Below are 21,768 nucleotides of genomic sequence, written 5' to 3'. Positions count from 1 at the left end.
GCCTTAAAAAAACTGATGGCCACGCCCTAAAGACACTGATAGCACCGCCTTAAAAAAACTGATGGCCACGCCCTAAAGACACTGATAGCACCGCCTTAGAAAACTGATGGCCACGCCCTAAAGACACTGATAGCACCGCCTTAGAAACCTGATGGCCACGCCCTAAAGACACTGATAGCACCGCCTTAAAAAAACTGATGGCCACGCCCTAAAGACACTGATAGCACCGCCTTAAAAAAACTGATGGCCACGCCCTAAAGACACTGATAGCACCGCCTTAAAAAAACTGATGGCCATGCCACAAAGGCACTGATGGCCATACCCTAAAGGCACTGATAACCCCACCCTAAAGAACTGATGGCCCCACCCTAAAAAACTGATGACCACGTCCTAAAAAACTGATGGCCATGCCCTAAAGGCACTGATGGCCACGCCCTAAAGGCACTGATAACCCCACCCTAAAGAAGTAATGGCCCCACCCTAAAAAACTGATGGCCACGCCCTAAAAAACTAATTGCCATGCCCTAAAGGCACTGATGGCCATGCCCTAAAGGCACTGACAACCCCACCCTAAAGAAGTGATGGCCACGCCCTAAGGCACTGATAACCCCACCCCAAAAGCACTGATGGCCATGCTCAAAAGGCACTGATGGCCCCACCCTAAAGAACTGACAGCCATGCCCTAAAGGCACTGATAACTATGTCCTAAAGGCATTGATGGCCATGCCCAAAAGGCACTGATACCCCCCCCCCCCCCCCCACGGAACTGATGGCCACGCCCTAAAAGCGCTGATAACCAAGCCGTAAAGGCTCTGATGACTAAGCCCTAATTGGCACTGATAGGCCCACCCTAAAGAATTGATGGCCACGCCCTAAAGGCACTGACGACCATGCCCTAAAGACACTGATGGCCACGCCCTAAAGGACTGATAACCACGTCCTAAAGCCACTGATAGCCATGCCCTAAAGGCACTAATATCCTCACCCTAAAGGACTGATTACCCCACCCTAAATGCATGGATGAACAATTCAAATATGGCCGCAGGGGAACAGACTTTCCCTCAGAGGGACTTGTGTAATGAGTGCTGCTGCTGTTGACTCTGAGCCGGCTGGTTTCTGTGTGTTTTTCAGGATCAGTATAAGTTCTGCTATGAAGTGGCACTGGAATACTTGAATTCTGGGTAAAGTGTGCGAAAGCTGCTGTGTTTTTCTTCATCATCTTCTGAACACTGAACACATCTAAATCTCCTCTCCTGATTGGACGAGAGCAGTCACATGACCCTGTCTGTGTGGAATGCGCCGCCCGCCGTCACGTGGATGTTTGTTTTCTTCTTCTTCTGCTCCTCATCATCGTTTTCTCTGTGGTTGTTTTTATGAACTCGTACTGTACGCAGGAAAAACTGCTGAGCGTCCCGTTCCCGAGATCTCCAAAGCTTGTGTTCGTGATCATGTCCTGTTTATACTGTAAATAGCTGAGCGTTCACCAGATAATTTATTCATTGACTGACTTCTCTTTTGTTTTGATTGTTTTGTGAAGCACACTGAGTGACAATCATGTTTTAATTGGGTCATTATTATTATTATTATTATATCATACGGACTCCACATATAATAGTGACCAGATTGTATTGTTATCTTTTTATTTATCTGGTATGGAAAAACAAAACAAACCTATAAATACATATCTATATCTGCCAAAGCTCTCCCTCCTCTGTGTGTTCATTGATATTTTGGTGTACTTTTGATTTTAAGTCACAATTCATTCTATTAACAAGCTATGAGCTAACACTGCTAGCTTAATAAAGTACTGATGAGCTGTTCATTATTAGTTAGTAAGGCAGAAGTCGGGTTTAGGTAGATTGTGCAGGATTATGAATGCAGAATAAGACCATACTTTATACCTACTGTTCATATCTTTATAATAGGCAGGTCATGAGACAGTATAGTTAATATAGCATGATCTGTGATCAACTAAAGTGTTATTGATAACTTTATTACAATTTGGTACATCATTATAGTATACTGTATACTGTAGTATTCCATATTCAGCATATTGCAGGATGCTAAGATGTGTATGGGTTATGAGAACTCTGTATGTAAGAATGATCTAGCATAATCACTGAATAATAGACATAGTATTATTAGTAATATATAGATAGATAGACAGACAGACAGACAGACAGACAGATAGATAATAGACGGATAGACAGACGGATAGACAGACAGATAGATAGACAGATAGATAGACAGATAGATAGATAGATAGATAGATAGATAGATAGATAGATAGATAGATAGATAGATAGATAGATAGATAGATAGATAGATAGATAGATAGATAGATAGATAGATGGACGGACGGACGGACGGACGGACGGACGGACGGACGGACGGACGGACGGACGGACGGACGGACGGACGGACGGACGGACGGACGGACGGACGGACGGACGGACGGACGGACGGACGGACAGATAGATAGATAGATAGATGGATAGACAGACAGACAGACAGATACATACCTACCTACCTACCTCACAGCAAGAAGGCCTTTGGTTCGAGTCCCAGCTGGATCAGTTGGCATTTGTGTGGTAAGTTTGCATGTTCTCATGTTGGTTAAACTAAATTGTCTGTAGTGTGTGTGTGAATGAGTGAATGTCTTTGAGTGTTTCCCAGTACTGATTTGCAGCTGGAAGGGCATCCACTACTTAAAACATATGCTGGAATAGTTGGTGGTTCATACCGCTGTGGTGACTGGAGGAAAATTGATAAATGTTTTATATATATACATATAAAAAAGTAACCCAAAAATTTTATTTTACCCAATTTTTTACCCAATTTGGGTTGAAATAACATTATTTTGGATTTTAGCAAAAGCTACTATCTTTTTTTCTCTTAGGTTTTTTAAATATACAATTACGATGCATTTATTACATTTTAATTTGGCCCACAGAGCAAATTCAGTTCTAATTTTAAATCCTGTTATCTGGTCTAGGAATAAAGCACAGGTCAGAATGTTGTTCTTAATTTAAAATGCTTTAATAACTAAAATTTAAAATTCGAGTTTACAAGGTTCTAGTGGGCGACACGGTGGCGCAGTAGGTAGTGCTGTAGGTAGGCAAGAAGGTCGCTGGTTGGTGTTTCTGTGTGGAGTTTGCATTTTCTCCATCCGTTTGCGTGGGTTTCCTCCGGGTTTTTCTCCTGGTTTCCCCCACAGTCCAAAAACAAAAAAGGTCCACATATTGATAATAAAGTAATGTTATGAGAGCTGTTTAAACATTAAGTTCTGATTGAATTGCCTCTTGTTACAGTTATGAAATAGTTTGATAACAAGCAGGAAGTGTTCACGAGCCAATGACATCACCACATTGAACTGTACTGTACTGCCCCCCCAAAGCCAAAGTACAGCAACTATTAATGTTATTAATTAATAATAATTAAATATAGTGAATTAATAATTAATAATTTATTCTGTTATTATTATATATTAAAATGTTGGATAAAACAGTCATCGTGTTCTACAGTATTTAGCACTAGTTTGGTAGCTGTTCTTTTCCCCAACATTTCCTCAGTATGTCCTAAAATAATATTTAATATACAATTAACTGTTATATGGATGACAATGATGTCTTTTCACACACATTTTCAGAATATCTTCTTCTATGTTCAACAGCAGAAAGAAACTCATAAATGTTTACAGCCACATGAGTGTGAGTAAATGGAGAGGATATTTCATTTTGGGGTGAACTGCCCTAAAATGGGTTTATTCTGTACTAGTTAGATTATATCCTGATGATCGTTGTTAGATGGGATACAGCTGCAGACAAATATTAAGGAAAACAATCTTTTTAATGAATTAAATTTCCCGTGAATTGTATTTAATTAACATCTAGCTCTACCCCAACCCTAAACCCAACCCTCACAGTAACATAAAACAATTATTATAAAGAGTATTATACGTTTGATTTATTAAATTACCCATTAATTGTATTTTATTAACCTCTACTCAATTCAACCCTAAGCCCAAGCCTCACAGTAATGTAAAAACAGTCATTATACAGAGTATTATTCATATTATTTATTGAATTTCCCATTATTTGTATTTTTAATAACATCTAGCCCTACCTCAACCCTAATCCTAACCATCACAGTAAAGTAAAAGACAGTAGTTATACAGAGAATTATTCATATTAGGTATTTAATTACCCACTTATTATATTCTATTAACATCTATCCCTACCCCAACCCTCACAGTAATGTAAAAATATTAATTATTGGTACAAAAATGTCACAAAAATTGTTAGATTGATGTGTCCACAGCTGTATCCCTTCTAGACTTTACCCAGAAACAAACCCCCTTATTTATCCACATTTGACTGCCAGGAGTCGAGAAATAACAATAATAATAATAATAATAATAAATACTAATAATAATAATAAATAATAATAATAATGATAATAGTAACTAATAATAATAATAATAAATAATAATAATAATAGTAATAAATACTACTAATAATAATAAATAATGATAATAATAATTATAATAGTAATTATTATTATTAATAATAATAATAATAACAATAATAAAAGTAATAATGATAATAAATAATAACAATAATAATAATAAATACTAATAACAATAGTAATAAATACAAATAGTAATAATAATAGTAATAATAATAATTAATATTAATAAATATTATTATTATTATTATTATTATTATCATCATCATATTTTTTTCATTCTGCTGTTTTTTACTTTTTGGTGTAATGACTGTGCTTTGCCTTTGGTGGGCAGTATAAACATTTATTGGTGATGGTTAAGAAGATTTCCACTGACAACCTTTTAAGCATATCCATAAATCAGTCCTAATAAAACATTTAACTAAATGTCACTATTATTTCAGTCTTAGAGTCTTAAAATGTCATTTTGTTTGCTTATTTTATATTACATAAAAAAAATCTCTTTTTCAAAAATCATCACTTATCAATAAAGCACATCCTAATGTCAGGTTATAATTCAACATTAATTAATAAACTACAAAACTGTATAGTTAATCATTAAGTTATGAGTTTGTAAATCTTTATTGCTTTATTAGACTTAGTTCATCTGGTTTGATTTTATAACAATCAAGTGGGACAGAATATAATATTAGTTTAATCTGGTTAAACGATGCTCACATTTTGCTTGAAATATTTTAATACAGAGGATCTTCATGTATGAAGCTAAAATTGTCTAATAAACATTTTGAATTGTGTTCATCTGAAGTGTTGATGAGTGTTATGTTATAAAACTGAACATTATTATGCTGTTTAAATTAGTTTTGATTTTTTTTATAGTTGAAAAGTGAACATCTGATATGTAAGACAGTCGACCTTTCTGAGATCATCCCTCACTTTCTGTGCAATCTGAGTTTTCTACAATAATAAATTTGATCTCAATTTCAAAATTTATAATTCAAAATAAAAATAAAATATGTAGTTTGAAAATATGTAAAAAATCTGCCTTAAAAAATCTGTTTTTATTAAATGCTTTAATATTCTAATTTAATAGTTACATTTAAAATATACAGTAAAATATTAATAATTAAAATGAATAAATAATTATTTATTATCCAAATAATTAAATTTATTATGCATATATATTATTTTCAATAATTCAAATGTACATAATTGAAATGCAAATAATTCTGTCATATTACAGGCTCCATGGATCTGCAGCATTTAAAAAATTAGAGTGGATAGAGAGAATGATAGACGGACGGACGGACAGACAGACAGATGATGTACGGATAGATAGATAGATAGATAGATAGATAGATAGATAGATAGATAGATAGATAGATAGATAGTCAGTTATATTAAATAATTGTTAATTTGAATAAGTACATTTAAAATAAAAATAAGCATTAAATAATTACATATGTTTAAATATTTAAATTGAATATATATATAATTAATAATTAAAATGTGCACAATTCAAATAGTTTAGTCATATTACTGACTATACAGATGTCCACTGAAAGTGGAGTTGCTTATAAATACAGTGTGATATTTCATTAAAAGAAGCTGTAATTGGCCCTTTATGTCTTATTGATCAGAATACTTCTCTTTATTTCAGCACACTTTCACTTTCATTCTGCGGTGTTTGACCTCTCACTGTTTTATATTGTTTTATTATGTTTGAGATTCAGCTCGAGCTCCAAATCACGTGATTTACTAGAAGAGACGCGGTTTTACTCATTAAACCTGAATATGTTGAATCGTGCGCAACTGAATTCGCCAGATGAGTCTCTTTTATTCAGACAAAATCATAATCTGGTCTAATATTCAGTGCTGTGTTTTATAATTTAAATAAACATCTGTATGCATGTACTGTATTTACTGGAGAGTTACAGGTTGTTCTTAAACAAGACCAGTGTATTAATATGTAATCTGGATTTCGTAATATGGTTTTTAAAATATTTGTAATTAGAGTAAATTGCTTTATAAAATACTCGTAAGAGGCTGAAAATCTCCCCAAACCACGTGACCGACTCTATAAATGCGGCAGATGGAGATTCTGCTGCACTCCTGGAGAAACACAGGTGAGTACAGCTATTTCATCATTATGATTATCATTTACCGTCTGAAACACCTTCATAATGTTAATAATAATAATATAATGATGATGAATATTGATTTTTATTTTTGAAATAGATATATAGATAAAACTAAATAAGAAAAACGATAGATAGATAGATAGATAGATAGATCGATAGATAGATAGATAGATAGATAGATAGATAGATAGATAGATAGATTTAACCTGTTTATTGGTGTTTTAATTTCCTTGTATAGACATTTTTTGAGTGAATCAATAACATTTTGGGCTCATGAAGGTATTTAAATAAGCGCAAAATGTTGTTGATTCACTCACAAAAACAAACGACTCTAAAGATTCAGTAAAAGATTTGCCTTGCTTTTACATTGTGCTTTCTTCAAATGAGCGGGTGTTGTTCTTTCCTTATTAATTAATTAATTAATCTATTTATTTGACAGATTATCTATACATCATAAATTATCCAAGCAAGTAAAAGCGCGTTATGGTTTTGATTCATTCAAAAGAACCGGAGCATAAGATTCATTACTCCGGCTGTGCATTGGAGTCATTAAAAAGAACCGGTTCGTAAGAGTCATTTGTTTGCGAATCAAACAAATGTGATTTCTATGCATTATTTAATTTAGCTGTTTTTATTAAATTACAAACTAACATTCAGAGTAATCATATCTGTCTTTAAGAAGCATCTAAATCATTGCAATTACATTCAGGATTCATTAGCTACCTCTCTTTAGTTCATTTTGAACATTCAGAACTTTTGTTGGCAAATTTCACTATAAACACATTTATGAAGAATAAGCTTGCTGTTTATGCATTCTAACTAAATAACCGGTTCTGTTTGTCTTTTTCATGTCTTTCTGTGGTATTTTAGGCATCTAAATAGGAAAATTCACAAGTGTACACCTGAAACCATGCCGGCACGCAGAGGTGAGAAATTCTCCAGACTTATTCATTACAATATATGATCAGTGTTGGGTGAGCTACTTTAAAATGAAGTCATTAATCACTAATTACATCATTCAATTTGAGTTTAAATTACGTTTCTAATTACTAACTTGATTTAAATACTACTTAAAATCCCTATAAACCTCATATGAATATAAGGATCCCTTTTTATTTCAGGCAGTATCATATTTTGGTCTAATATTCAAAGTGTTGTGTTTTATAATCTCTTATAACAGCCAAAAAGCCGAAGCTGGAGATCAGCAAGTCTAAGGAGACGTCTGCGTCCTGCTCCATTAATACAGGTGGATGTAAACACTTAAATCACATCAGTATGAAACAATGCTCTATCTGAAGCTATAAACTGGGTATTCATATATAATCTGGATTACATTTAGCAGATTTCAGAAATCAAAATACTTGTAAGAATACTCAGTCAGGTTACTTTTTTATGGATTGCTTATGATTATTTATTATTTACACAATGACAGTAAGTTAATCAGAGTTCATTGATTCTCTTCGATTTACTTTTTATTTAAACATTGACATTTTTCGTAATAAACTACTATATGTTTGTGATTCTTGGTGTTTTAATCCGCTTCAATATACATAATGTGGCATTAAATACGGCTTAGCACAAGAGTAATCTAAATGTAATCCAGAAGTAGTCCCATTACATTCATAAATATGTAAAATAAGAGATTATATTACTGTCTACAGATTCGTAATGTAATGTGTAATCAGTAACTGATTGAAACAAAGGTTAGCACAAACGTAATCCAAAAGTAGTCAGATTACATTAGCATGTGTAATCTAAAAATTATATAGTGACTAGTAATTTTGTCATGTAACTGATTACATTTCATAAGTAATCCCCAAATAATAGTAGTGTAGTAATTGATTATATTTTAAATAATCAGATTCCACTAATTATATACTTTTAAATACAGTAAATTACTGGTAATCAGTTTAGTTACTTTTTATGAATAACATTATTATGAACATTATGGATATTATTTACAAAATGTCTTTAATTTGTTTACATTTTATTGATTGTCCTAATATTGCACTTTTTCTTTTTTAAACATTTATTTTTATCGTCTTGAGTTTATGTGACATCAAATAAGAGTGAGCCCTTAAGTTATCTAAATGTAATCCAGAAGTAGTCCGATTACATTCATTAATATGTAATCCAAAACATTATTACTGACTACAGATTTTGTCATGTAATTTGTAATCAGGAACTGTTTACATTTCAAAGTAATCCACCAATAGTAGTAATGTAGTAATATATTATATTTACATAATCAGATTTCAAATATTAAGCACTTGTAAGTAAACTAATTTTAAAAATATTTGTAATCAGATTACAGTCACTTTTTAGGGATTACATAATTACATATTATTTAGACAATTCTTAATTTTACATTTTTATTAACATTTATCTTTTTGTCTTGCGTATATATATATATATATATATATATATATATATATATATATATATATATATATATATATATATATATATATATATATATATATATATATATATATATATATATAACATTAAATAAAGGTTAGTACAAAAACTAATCTAAATGTAGTCTGATTACTTTACCATAAATGTGTAAGGCAGAATATTATATTACTGAATACAGATTTTCATGTAATTTGTAATCATTAACTGATTATATTTCAACGTAATCTACCCAGTAATAGTAGGGATGTAATAGATTATATTAACCTAAACATTTTACTATTTTATTATTATTTATTTTGTTGTCTGCTTCAGTTCATGTGACATCAAATAAGGTGAGAACAAATGCAATCTAAATATAATCCAGAAGTAGTCAGATTACATTCATGAATGTGTAACATAAAAGATTATACTAAATACAGATTTATAATGTACTTTGTGATGAGTAATTCATTATATTTCATAATTAATCCCCAAGTAGTAGTAGGATAGTAATGGATTATATACACACAATCAGATTTCAAAATTAAGTTCTTGTAGTTAAAATACTTTTTTAATACATGTAATCAGACTACAGTTACCTTTTACGGATTACATGAATGCATAAAATTAGAAAGGGCAGAAAGTTGTTACTTTCCTCATTTTAATACTTTTTACAGGTTATCTTTTTAGTTATGCTTTATTTCATATAACATTAAATAAAGTTGAGCACAAAAAGTAATCTAAATGTAATCCAGAAGTACTGAGATTACATTACCATAAATGTGTAATCCACTCGATCATATTACCGACTACAGATTTAGAGATGTAATTTGTAATCAGTAATCCCCCTGCCTCTTGTTGTGCATCAGTAATGTGTGTGTTTCTGTGTTTCAGAACTTGTGGTCAGTGATTGCTCATGGAGTCCAGAGTTCATTCAGGAGCTTCTTCCGGCTGCGGAGCGAACGGCTCTTCTCTATCACCTGTCGTATCTGTGTTTGGGTGGATTTCCTAAACTGGAGCGTCTGATCAGAGAAAGAGCTCTGGAGACTCAGATGCTGTTTGGATCCTCTGAGGCCGTTCTGCTGAAGGTGAGCCTGAGTTCAGTCATATTCTGCTGTTTTCTATATTACAAATACTTTCAGTGTTTTACATCCCGCCACAATTTCACAGGTTCCTCAGAAATGTCACATAAATTGTGAGATAATAGTTAGATGTGAACTTAAATCTTCAAGAAAAGGTCAGAACTGCATACTCTATTTCAAAATATAAGCCTCGAAGTTCATAAAAAGCAAGATATAGCGTCTGAATTTAAAAGGGAAAAAGGTTATAATTGCCCAATATGAACAGAACTCAATTAATAATAATTCAAATAATAAAAAGCAGGAAAATGACATAATTACAAGACGTAAATTCAGAATTCAATAAGTAAAAAAAGACAGATGTGCAAAAAATAAATGCAGAATTCATAGCAAAATAAGTCATAAATGCAAGCTCTAAATTGCAAGATGTGAGCTCACAGTTAAAATGAAAGTGCAGTTGTGTGATTGTTAAGTTGCAGATAATGGTTGTTTTCTTCTTCATTGTAGTGTGTGGGCACCAGCAGTAACCTGGTCACGTCTCTGTTCCCGATGCTGATGAAAGCTGTAGAAAAGAATAAACCAGTTCTGGCTGTGAAATACCTGGAGAAAGCCCGAAGCTGGATCGATGACATTATTAGAGGCGTGGAGGACATGGTGAAGAGGTGAAGACATCACATACTTGTGCATTATTTTACAGTGCATCCAGAAAGTATTGACAGCGCTTCACTTTTTCCACATTTGTTTACTTTTCCACCTTATTCCAAAATGGATTAAATTGATTGTTTTCCTCAACATTTTACACACAATCCCCCTTAATCACCATGTGGAGAAAGAGTTTTTGAAATTGTTGCAAATTTATTACAAATAAAAAGCTGTAAAACCAGATGTACATCAGTATTCACAGGGTTTGCTCGATACTTTGTTGATGCACTATCGGCAGTGATTACAGCCTCAAGTCTTTCTGAATATGATGCACGAGCTCTGCACACCTGTCTATAGGAATTTGTGCCCATTCCTGTTTGCAGTTCCTCTCAAGCTCTATCAGGTTGGATGGGAAGCGGCGGTGTACAGCCATTTTCAGATCTCTCAAGACATGCTCAATAGGATTTAGGTCTGGGCTCTGGCTGGGCCACTCAAGCACATTCACCCAGTTGTTGTTGTGCAGCTCCATTGATATGTTGGCGGTGTGCTTTGGGTCATTGTCCTGCTGGAAGATGAAGCGTCGGCCCAGTCTGAGGTGGAGAGCACTCTTGTGCAGGTCTTCATTCAGGATGTCTCTGTACATCGCTGCATTCATCTTTCCCTCTATCCTGACTAGTCTTCCAGCTCCTGCTGCTGAAACACATCCCCACAGCATGATGCCAACACCACCACCATCACTGTAGGGATGGTGTTAGCCTGGTGATGAGCGCCGCCTGCTGTTCTCCACACGTAACGCCTGGCGTTCACTCCAAACAGTTCAGTTTGAGTCTCATCAGAGCAGAGAGTTTAGTTTCTGATGCTCTGAGAGTCAAGAAGCATCGAATGATGCCTTTTGGTGAACTCCAGGCGGGGAGTGTCTTCCGTCTGCCCGCTCTGCCATACAGATGCCTGATTGGTGGATTGCTGCACAGATGGTTGTCCTTCTGTAAGGTTCTCCACTCTTTACAGAAGAGCGCTGGAGCTCAGACAGAGTGACCATCGGGTTATTGTCCAGCAGCACACTGCCAACATATCAATGGAGCAGCTTCACAACAACTGGGTGAATGTCCTTAAGTGGCCCAGCCAGAGCCCAGACATAAATCCTATTGAGCATCTCTGGAGAGATCTAAAAATGGCTGTACACCATCACTTCTCATCTAACCTGATAGAGCTTGAGAGATACTGCAAACAGGAATGGGCAGAAATTCCCAAAGACAGGTGTGCAGAGCTTGTGGCATCATATTCAAGAAGACTTGTGGCTGTAATCACTGACAAAGGTGCATCAACAGAGTATCGAGCAAACCCTGTGAACACTGATGTTTTTACAGCTTTTTTATTTTTAATATATTTGCAACTATTTAAAAACTCTTTTTCCACCTTGTTATGGGGGATTGTGTGTAGAATGTTGAGGAAAACAATCAGTTTAATCCATGTTGGAATAAGGCTGTAACATAAATAAATGTGGAAAAAGTGCCATCAATACTTTCTGGATGTACTGTCCTATACTATATAACTGCTGGTTAACTATGTTTATATATAATAACTTTATATCCTAAAAGATATCAGTGACTAGTTGATTAGATTAAGTTATTAGTGACTAATAAAGTTATGGTAATTGTAACGAGGAGCCTGACGGCGGGATCCATTTGCAGTATTTAATAGACACAGTTCAATCACAATCATACAATACGCACTAAAGTGCGAACTCACATCAATAGTATGCAATAATGGTCGAAGGCCTGGCGGCTGACAGACACAGTGTGAGATAACAGGCATGGATCAGTGGCAGGCGGCGTGGTTCAGTGTCCAGATATCAGACGTGGGTCGAGGGCAGGCAGCATGGTTCAGAGTCCAGATAACAAGCAAGGTAGGGATGGCTGACGTGAAACTGATGTTTCGACACAGTGTCGAGATCCCGAAGCGCAAGTGTTTCGATACACTGCACCGAAGCATGATCCGAAGCACCCAAGTCACGTGACTAAAGTGTTTCGAAACACCTGGTCACATGACTAAAGCAATTCAAAGCATCGATCAGCTTAGAAACGTTTCGAGACATGGCGAATCCTCATTTGACTGCCAAGGTCATCAAACTATCTCTGTCTCATATGGCTTAGAGGACTGTGTGTTTGCTAATTGATTCTATGCTTTGCATGATGTTTTGGTTTCGAATCCCGACTTGTACAAATACTCTGAAATCATGGTTTTATGTATTTTAATCATGTTTCTGTTTTGTGTAGCCTAAATAGGATACAGCTGCAGTTACGCCATCAATTTAGCATCATTTTTGTAATACTGTAAAACAATAATAAATATTTTTACAGTATGGTTGGGTTTAGGGTTTGGGTAGACATTAATAAAATACAATAAATGTGAAATTTAATGAATAATATAAATAATTCTTGATAACTTCAGGCCACCGTTTTTGATCTAGCAACAACCCTGTTTTAAGACAAAAACAAGACATATTTATTCACATATTGTTCATTCGGATATCAGACCAATGTTGAAACAAAACGATACAAGAGCAAAGCATTACCAACTGGTATTAAAGCATTTCAAAACAACTGCGACAGCTTGGCTTCGAAACCTACTAACCCCGCATGGAAGTCTAACACCTTAACCACTGTACTATGTTACTTGAAGGATCATTTATACAAAGTTGGTTTTAATGCCTTAATTTGTTCAACTGTTCTTTGCTGAAGCTGTTTCAGTGCAATACATAAAAATGACCACTAGATGTCACTGTAGAGTGGGGTTTCGAAACGTTTCGAAGCTTTGACACATTTGCTTCGACTGTTTCAGTGTTTCACGAAGCCTCGCTTTGCCTACCACTAAAGCAAGGTTCGGGGCAGGCAACTCAGGGTCAGAAACAGGCCGGGGTAATACACAGGAGATCAAGCAAGGGAATAACGCTCAGAGATGTTAGCCGTGGCAGAACAAGACTTTGCACTGGACTGGTGTGTGAGTGTGGCTTATAACAGGTAGCGTGGGTCGTTAACGGGATTCAGAACAGGTGTGTGCGCAATCAGTTTAAGTGGATGATGTAATGCTAAAAGTCCGGTGATGGTGGCCTCTGCTGGCCAGCGAGGGGAATGACGGGGACTGAGTCGGTGACAGTAACTAATAACTTTCACTTCTCTGAATTTGATTATAATGCAATAATGTAAAGCTTTTCTGAAGCTGATTATAGTAATTAATTATTAAAACAACAATAAATAATTATAGTAAAAACTGTTGCACAAATAAAATTGAATTTAATTGATCTTTAAAGTCCAGCGTATTCCTCAGGTACGATGAGCAAAACCACAGTGTGGCATCATGCACCAGCGATGTGTTTCAGGAGAAGAAGGAGACTGAAGAAAAGCTGCAGAAACACACAGAGGAGATGAAGAGTCTGGACGAGGCCGTCAAGAAACTTGAAGACGAGCTGAAAGAAGTCTCCAGAGATATGGAGAGCACCCAGAACAGGATTGACGGAGTAAACGCCGAGCTGCAGGAGCACATGGAGAAGTGCAGCAAGAGGCGTCACGGGATCCTGAGGGCCCTGGTGCCCTTTTATGCAATCATTGAGGACGCTAAAATGAACCCTGCTGAAGAAGCTAAAACTCACTCTCTGAAAAGCCAACTCTCCGGACTGAACTCTGATAAAAGCAGCCTGCAGAGAAAAGAGTGGGATATCAAGGTCCGGCTCACCGACCTGCAGCTCAAACTGGCCAGCTCCAAAATACAGCTGGGTGAGTCCTAAGGTCTACACACACTGATGCCTGAAATGTTCATATGCACTATTTTGTGTACTGTTGTGAATTGGAGAAGAGATAGGGCAGCACGGTGGTGCAGTGGGTAGCACAATCGCCTCACAGCAGGAAGGTCGCTGGTTCGAGCCCCGGCTGGATCAGTTGGCATTTCTGTGTACATGCGGAACAGGTGAATTTGGTGAGCTAGTGTATGAGTGTTTTCCAAAGATGAGCTGCATCTGGAAGGGCATCCACTGCATAAAACATATGCTGGATAAGTTGGTGGTTCATTCGACCCCTGATTAATAAAGGAACTAAGCCGGAAATAAAATGAATAAATAAAGAAGAAATAGACCAGGAGACTTTTAGGTATCTTCAAAGCAGATTCCTTTAATGAGAACTCGCCAGGGTGGTGCGGTAGCGCAGTGGTTAGTGCTCTGGCCTCACAGCAAGAAGGTCACTGGTTCGAGTCTCGACTGGGTCAGTTGGTGTTTCTGTGTGGAGTTTGCATGTTGTCCCCGTGTTGGCGTGGGTTTCCCCCACAGTCCAAACACATGCGCTATAGGGGAATTAATTAACTCAATTGGCCGTAGTGTGTGTAGTGGCAGTATTAACCCTTTAGCTGTCATTTCTTACTGTAAACTTTATCTTACAGATTAGTTTTAATTATTTTTTCTGCATTTATATGACAGTGTCCCTTTCTTATTATTTAACATCACATACCAAACCATACCACAACTATAACCCTAAAACCATGCACTGCAAAAAATGCTTTTCTTGCTTAGATTTTTTGTCGTGTTTCTAGTCTAAATATCTAAAATTTCTTGTATCAAGACGCATTTTTTAGACAAGCAAAACATATTGTCTTGTTTTGAGAAATAATATGCCAATATTATGTGAGTCTTTCCTTAAAACAAGCAACATAATCTGCCAATGGCGTAAGCAAATTAATCTTGTTTTTTTCTTTTGACGTAAGATTATTTTGCTGACCCCATTGGCAGATTATTTTGCTTGTTTTAAGGAAAAACTCACTTAATATTGGCATATTATTTCTCAAAACAAGAAAATATGTTTTGCTTGTCTAAAAAATTCTTCTTGATTTATTTAATTTTTAGATATTTGGACAGTGTGATATGTACCAAACCGTGAGCAATATATCAGTTCTCTTTAGCAGATTAATTCTCCTTTGTGTTTAGATGTTTGTCTTGTGCATTTAGTTTTTTAATACACTTTAAGCTTGGATAGCTCTGCAATGTTTAATGTGCTATAAACATAAATCAGGATTACTTACGTCCTTATTTACAATAAGAGCTGCACAATATATCTAAAGAAATATGGTTATAATAGCATATATGCAATAATCACATCACAGAGAAGTGCAATATTTAGCTTACCCATTATTTGGTAACTCTTTAGAATAATGGCCCATAAGTTAGTGTATTTAAGTCTGAATAATCTTATCTTGTAAAGTATTTGTTAATCCTATAGTTCAACATTAAGTAATGCATTATTAAAATCCAAAGTTGTGCTTGTTAAAATAAGTTAATGCACTGTGAGTTAACATGAACTAACGTTATTTAACTTGTATAACAATATGGTTAACCTTAGCTAAATAAATACAGTAATAAACGTATAACTCATTGTTTTTGTTTGTGATACTAAATATATGAACTAAAATTAACAAATGAACCATTATTTTAAAGTGTTAACAATTATTTTGTTTGTTTTAAGGAAGAATTTTCCTCATTTTGACTCATTATTTCTGAAAACAAGACTATATTTTGTGCTGGTCTAGAAAATGCTTCTTGATTTAAGAATTTTGAGACATTTGGACTAGATAGAAGACAGAAACTCTGAATAAGAAGAGCATTTTTTTTGCAGTGTGTTCATTACAGCTTGAGTCTTATATGTGTTATACGTGTGTCCAGGTGTGATTCCCAGTCCTGTGCACCTGAACGATGTCCAGCAGTGTCTCTCTCGAATCATGGATATTCTGATTCAGTTGAAAAAGTTCTGGGAGAAAGTGGGCACGACGCTGGACACGCTGAAGAAGAAGACCTTCGTTAATGAAGATCTGATCGATGACCTGGAGGACATGAAGGAGGAGTTTCTGGAGTCTGTTGAAGCTGCAGGACAGGTACAGTAGCTTGATGATGAGCACTTTTGAGAAATTAATTCTGTCATATAGATGATGTTAATGTCCTGGCTAAAATTATCCATATCCAATCCCATCACTTTCCCAAATCAAAGGGTTTCCATTGTATCTGCATATCGATATTTGGGAATGAGTCCGGACTCTCATCTTACATATTGTGGTTATGTGAGCATCTGTTTATGGGAAAATTAGGACAAATTTGTCTCTTTCTGTTTTAGAAACTTATCTTCATGCCATTATTTTGTCCACCTTGTCATACTGTTTGCCTGTTGGGTCTCTCACAACAAATAATATCTTGGAGCCAATAGCTAGGCTGTATAATAGTGCCTATAAGATCCACAATAGACTTTCTTCAATAGACTTGCTCTATTACTCTAATGCTTTATTATTTTTAATGATAAAACTGTACTACCATATTTTAAATGGTGCTACCTCAGCAGCCTTTTGTGCTCTGGTACCAAAACTTAATACTGATCGTTCCACCAGATCTGCAACAAATGGATGTTTGACGTTACCTGCTTTTAAAAACTGTTATGGACAGAGATCTTCTTTTTATGTATTCACAACAGCCTGGAATGAGATCCCACAACATCTAAAGACAATACCAACACTGAGACTTTTTTTAAAAATCCCATGCTCGTCATCTGATGGTCAACTATTGCTGTAGCCACTGAGATAGCAGCCCGTCTCTCTTCATGTTGTATGTTTGGTGATTGTTTGTACTGTTCTCATGTGCTGATGGATGAGTTGTTAGGGGTGTCTGCATGTTTCTATGTTCTACAGAGCAGGAACCTGCTGAAAAACCCAATTATTTTTTAATGTTTTCCTGTTTAAAAAATGTAAATAAATAAATAAACGTGGGCATCACGGTGGCGCAGTGGGTAGCACGTTCGGCTCACAGCAAGAAGGTCACAGGTTGGAGCCTCAGCTGGATCAGCTGGCATTTCTGTGTGGAGTTTGCATGTTCTCCCCATGTTGGCGTGGGTTTCCTCCAGGTGCTCCGGTTTCCCCCACAGTCCAAACACATGCGCTATAGGGGAATTGGGTAAGTTAAATTGTTCGTAATGTATGAGTGTGAATGAGTGTGTATGGATGTTTCCCAGTGTAAAACATATGCTGGATAAGTTGGCGGTTCATTCCGCTGGGGTGACCCTAGATTAATAAAAGGACTAAGCCGAAAAAAAATTAATGAATGAATAAATAAATTTCATCTGCTTTCACACAGATTTTGAAAATTCTGAAATATTTTAAGAGGTGAAATCAGAATTCAGAGATGAATCAGAACTGTGAGGTGTAAATTCAAAATTCTGAGAAAAAAAGCTTAATTGCAAATCTTTTAAAAAATCAGATTAACAAGTCAGAATGATGAAATTTAAACTCAACATTCAGGAAAAAACTCAGGATTGCAAAACCTAAAAAGCCTAGACTTTTAAATAAACTCAAAATTAGGAAAAAAAAACTGAATTGTAAAACCTAAAAGTTTTAAATACAGAAAAAAAGTCGGAACTGCAAGATGTAAACACAGAATTGTAAAACATTAAAGAATACAGAAAACGTCAGAACTGTGAAACCTAAAAAAACCTTATAGAGCCAGAACTGCAAGATCTAAACTCAGAATTCAGAGAAATAAAAAGTCAGAATTGCAATATCTTACAAAAAAAAACATTCATTTTCCTTTGGCTTGTTCCGGTTATTCATCAGGTGTAGTCACAGCAGAATGAACCGCCAACTATTCCAGCATATGTTTACACAGCGGATGCCCTTTCAGCTGCAACCCAGTACTGGAAAACATCCATACACACTCATTCACGCACACTCATACACTACGGCCGATTTAGTTGATCAGTTCCCCTATAGCGCATGTGTTTGGACTTGTGGGGGAAACCGGAGCACCCGGAGGAAACCCACACCAACAGGGGGAGAACATGCAAACTCCACACAGAAACACCAACTGACCCAGCCGGGACTCGAACCAGCGACCTTCTTGATGTGAGGTTGCCCAGAGTCAGAATTACGAAACCTAAAAAAACGTGAAAGTTTCAACATTTCAACAGTGCGTCAAGGTGGAGCAGTGTGTAACGCTGTTGCCTCATAACAAGAAGGTCGCTGGTTTGAGTCCAGGCTGGGTCAGTTGGTGTTTCTTTGTGGAGTTTGCATGTTCTCCCATTGGCGTGATAAACAAAAAGTGGCTGTAGTGTGTGTGTGTGTGTGTGTGTGTTTCACCGTTTTTTGGGTTGCAGCTGGAAGGGCATCCACTGTAAACATGCTGGAATACTTGGCGGTTCATTCCGCTGTGGCAACCCCAAAAAAGGGATTAAGCTGAAAAGAAAATTAATGAATCAGAATTCAGAGAAAAATTGATTATTTTCATTCACTCTTATTTTCACTTCTGAATTTCTCCAGATTCCTCCTCTACTATTACCAAATTAATTTGCTGGTTAAATTATTTTGGTGACGAAAAGAGCAAAAATAACAGCATTGAGGGTGGGTTTATATATGTAGACATATAAGGGGTTTACATATATAAACTCACCACATGGTCATAATCACCCACTGTATATATACATTCATTCATTCATTTTCGTGTCGGCTTAGTCCCTTTATTAATCCGCGGTGCAACAGCGGAATGAACCGCCAACATATCCAGCATGTTTTTATGCAGCGGATGCCCTTCCAGCCACAACCCATCTCTGGAAAACATCCACACACACACACTCACACACACACTCGAACAATTTAGCCTACCCAATTCACCTGTACCGCATGTCTTTGGACTGTGGGGGAAACCGGAGCACCCGGAGGAAACCCATGCGAACGCAGGGAGAACATGCAAACTCCACACAGAAACACCAACTGAGCCGAGGCTCGAACCATATATATATTGTTTGTAGTGATGTGTGTAATGGTGTGTTTTACTCTTTCAGTACTGGCAGAGATTCGGCTCCTGCTGTCTGAGAGCTCAGGGAATCTTCAGCATTCAGTCTAGAGATGCTTATAAATTCCTGCAGATCAACCCGTCTTCACTTTCACCAGGAGAATGGCAGAAACAGCGCGATTCAATCATGAAGAAGCTGAGTAACATCAGCACTGAGGATTCACCCATCGCCGCCGTTACTGAGTGAAATAAACAGTGTTGGGGGAAAACGCTTTACAAGTTACGTTATAATATGTCCCTTTAACATTGTTTACCTATAACTACCAGCTGGCAAAATGTACTCATGCAATGTTCTTATTTAGCTAAAAACACTATTATGTAACTCTTATAAACTATTGCTAGTACACTATTATGTATGAAATAATTGATAACAGGTGATTGAATAAAAAAAAAATAGCGGACACCCCATGCAGAGTGGCTGTTTCACCTCAGCTGTGCATTATTTTCTGTGCATTTGCTTCTATCACGCAAAGGAGAGACAGATGGATACGACTTATAAATAGTTTAGTGTAATCTGTGCATCACTTTTAATTGTAAGAGCTGTAGTCTTTTATATTTACATTTATAGACCATTTTTAAGGGGTGGAAACAATAACAATGGTCTTAACATATTTCCTGCCTTACATTTTTAATTTCTATAGCTTCTGAGAATCCCAAAAATTCCAAAGATTGATCAATAATCCTATTACAGGTTCATGTTAGTTATGAAAAAGTTTGACAACAAGCAGGAACTTTTTATGGGCCAATAACATGACTTCATTGAAATGTGATGAAGAATTTTATTTACTATATGAAGACACATCTAATTGGGTGAGTGGAGGGTTCTATGAATCTGCCATTATATGTCTTTGAAAACAGGTGACAGGTTAAGGCAAAGGGGTCATAAAAGAGCAGGAGAGAGGACTTGGGGATACAATGAGAACCATTTATGTCAGAAAGGCATGAAATGTATAGAACATATGTTGAAATTGTCATGTATGTTTGAAAAGACATGTACTGTATGGGAAAGAAGAGTCCAATTTAGATGTTTGAAACATAGATACTAGTCATGATTACCAAATGTGAACTGTATGTGTAAAACAGTTATGATTACATTAGATCTTTACATTACGAGGGCCACCAAAAAGAAGAGGCTTTAATTAGGGGTCATAAAGAAGTAGGAGCTGGAAGAGGCCTGTTGAACCAGTAAACAGCTGTGAAAACACAAAGGTGGGAGGAAGCCAGGATAAAGGGGATAGCAAATGTGAGGGACATCCGATTGTCCTGGAGTAAAACTATAGGGATGGGTCTGCTTATGCTTTTTTGGAAAATATTCCAATAAAGTATACTATTCTGATATTTATAACCCCCAGTCTGAGTTTGATTCATTAAGAGAAAAACCGAAAACCACGACAAATTGTCTATAGAGCAAGAGTGAATATTGTCTGTTTGTTTTGTCTAAATAGTTAACAACAGAGATTTATAAAAACAAATGAACATAAATAAAACTTTTCATTAACAGTTCAGTGTTAGCATTCAGTGAGTTGATGTTGTTCAGTTTGTCAGTTCTAGCTCTGATCTTTGATACAGTAATCTTTTAACACAGTAAGCTCTTGATGTCTGGCTTTGTGTCTAATGTTAATATCACACAATACAGACTTTCAACTTTATTGTGCTTTATAAAAGTTAATGTTTCACTGCACATGGAAGAAGAATCATGGTTCAACGTTTGTAAATGTAGACTTCTAAAATAAATTGAAAACATGTTTCATTTCAATCGGGTTTCAAAAAAATATTCATATTTTGCTTTTAATTTAGTATATTATACACATTTTAATACAATGAACACTGTCAATTAATTATTAATGCATTTTAGAATTAACCAAATATGTGTTTGTATAATTTTTCAAATGTATTTTATATGATATAATTATAAGATGGGTGTCACGGTGGTGCCTCAGAGCAAGAAGGTTGCTGGTTCGAGTCCCAGCTGGGTCAGTTGGTGTTTCTGTGTGTGAATTTGCATATTCTCCCCGTGTTGGCATGAGTTTCCTCTGGGTGCTCTGGTTTCCCCCAAAGTCCAAACACATGCGCTATAGGGGAACTGATCAACTAAACTGGCCGTAGTGTATGAGTGTGTGTGTGTGTGTGTGTGTGTGTGAATGAGTGCGCATGGGTGTTTCCCGGTACTGGAAGGGCA

At 36.0% G+C, this 21,768-nt stretch overlaps 1 protein-coding gene across 2 annotated transcripts; it reads left to right on the top strand.

Moving 5' to 3' along the window:
- Positions 1-6,102: 6,102 nt before the first annotated feature.
- LOC100330485 (uncharacterized) lies at positions 6,103-21,343 on the top strand. Of its 2 annotated transcripts, none has more exons than XM_021470420.3 (8): positions 6,103-6,590; positions 7,476-7,531; positions 7,786-7,851; positions 9,900-10,093; positions 10,592-10,746; positions 14,054-14,499; positions 16,428-16,636; positions 19,579-21,343. In XM_021470420.3, exons 2-8 carry the CDS (start codon positions 7,516-7,518, stop codon positions 19,774-19,776), a joined length of 1,284 nt encoding a protein of 427 aa, XP_021326095.2. In that variant the 5' UTR covers positions 6,103-6,590; positions 7,476-7,515; the 3' UTR covers positions 19,777-21,343. The 2 variants fall into 2 exon arrangements, with proteins under 2 accessions (XP_021326095.2, XP_073797352.1); XM_073941251.1 differs by lacking the exon at positions 19,579-21,343 and adding an exon at positions 17,141-17,596.
- The last annotated feature ends 425 nt before the right edge of the window (positions 21,344-21,768 follow it).

The sequence above is a fragment of the Danio rerio genome, chromosome 24 (genome assembly GCF_049306965.1).
Source record: "Danio rerio strain Tuebingen ecotype United States chromosome 24, GRCz12tu, whole genome shotgun sequence".
NCBI classification, from domain to species: Eukaryota; Metazoa; Chordata; class Actinopteri; order Cypriniformes; family Danionidae; genus Danio; species Danio rerio.
The sequence above is the reverse complement of the archived record's forward strand: the minus strand, read 5'-3'. Positions and strand labels throughout refer to the sequence as shown.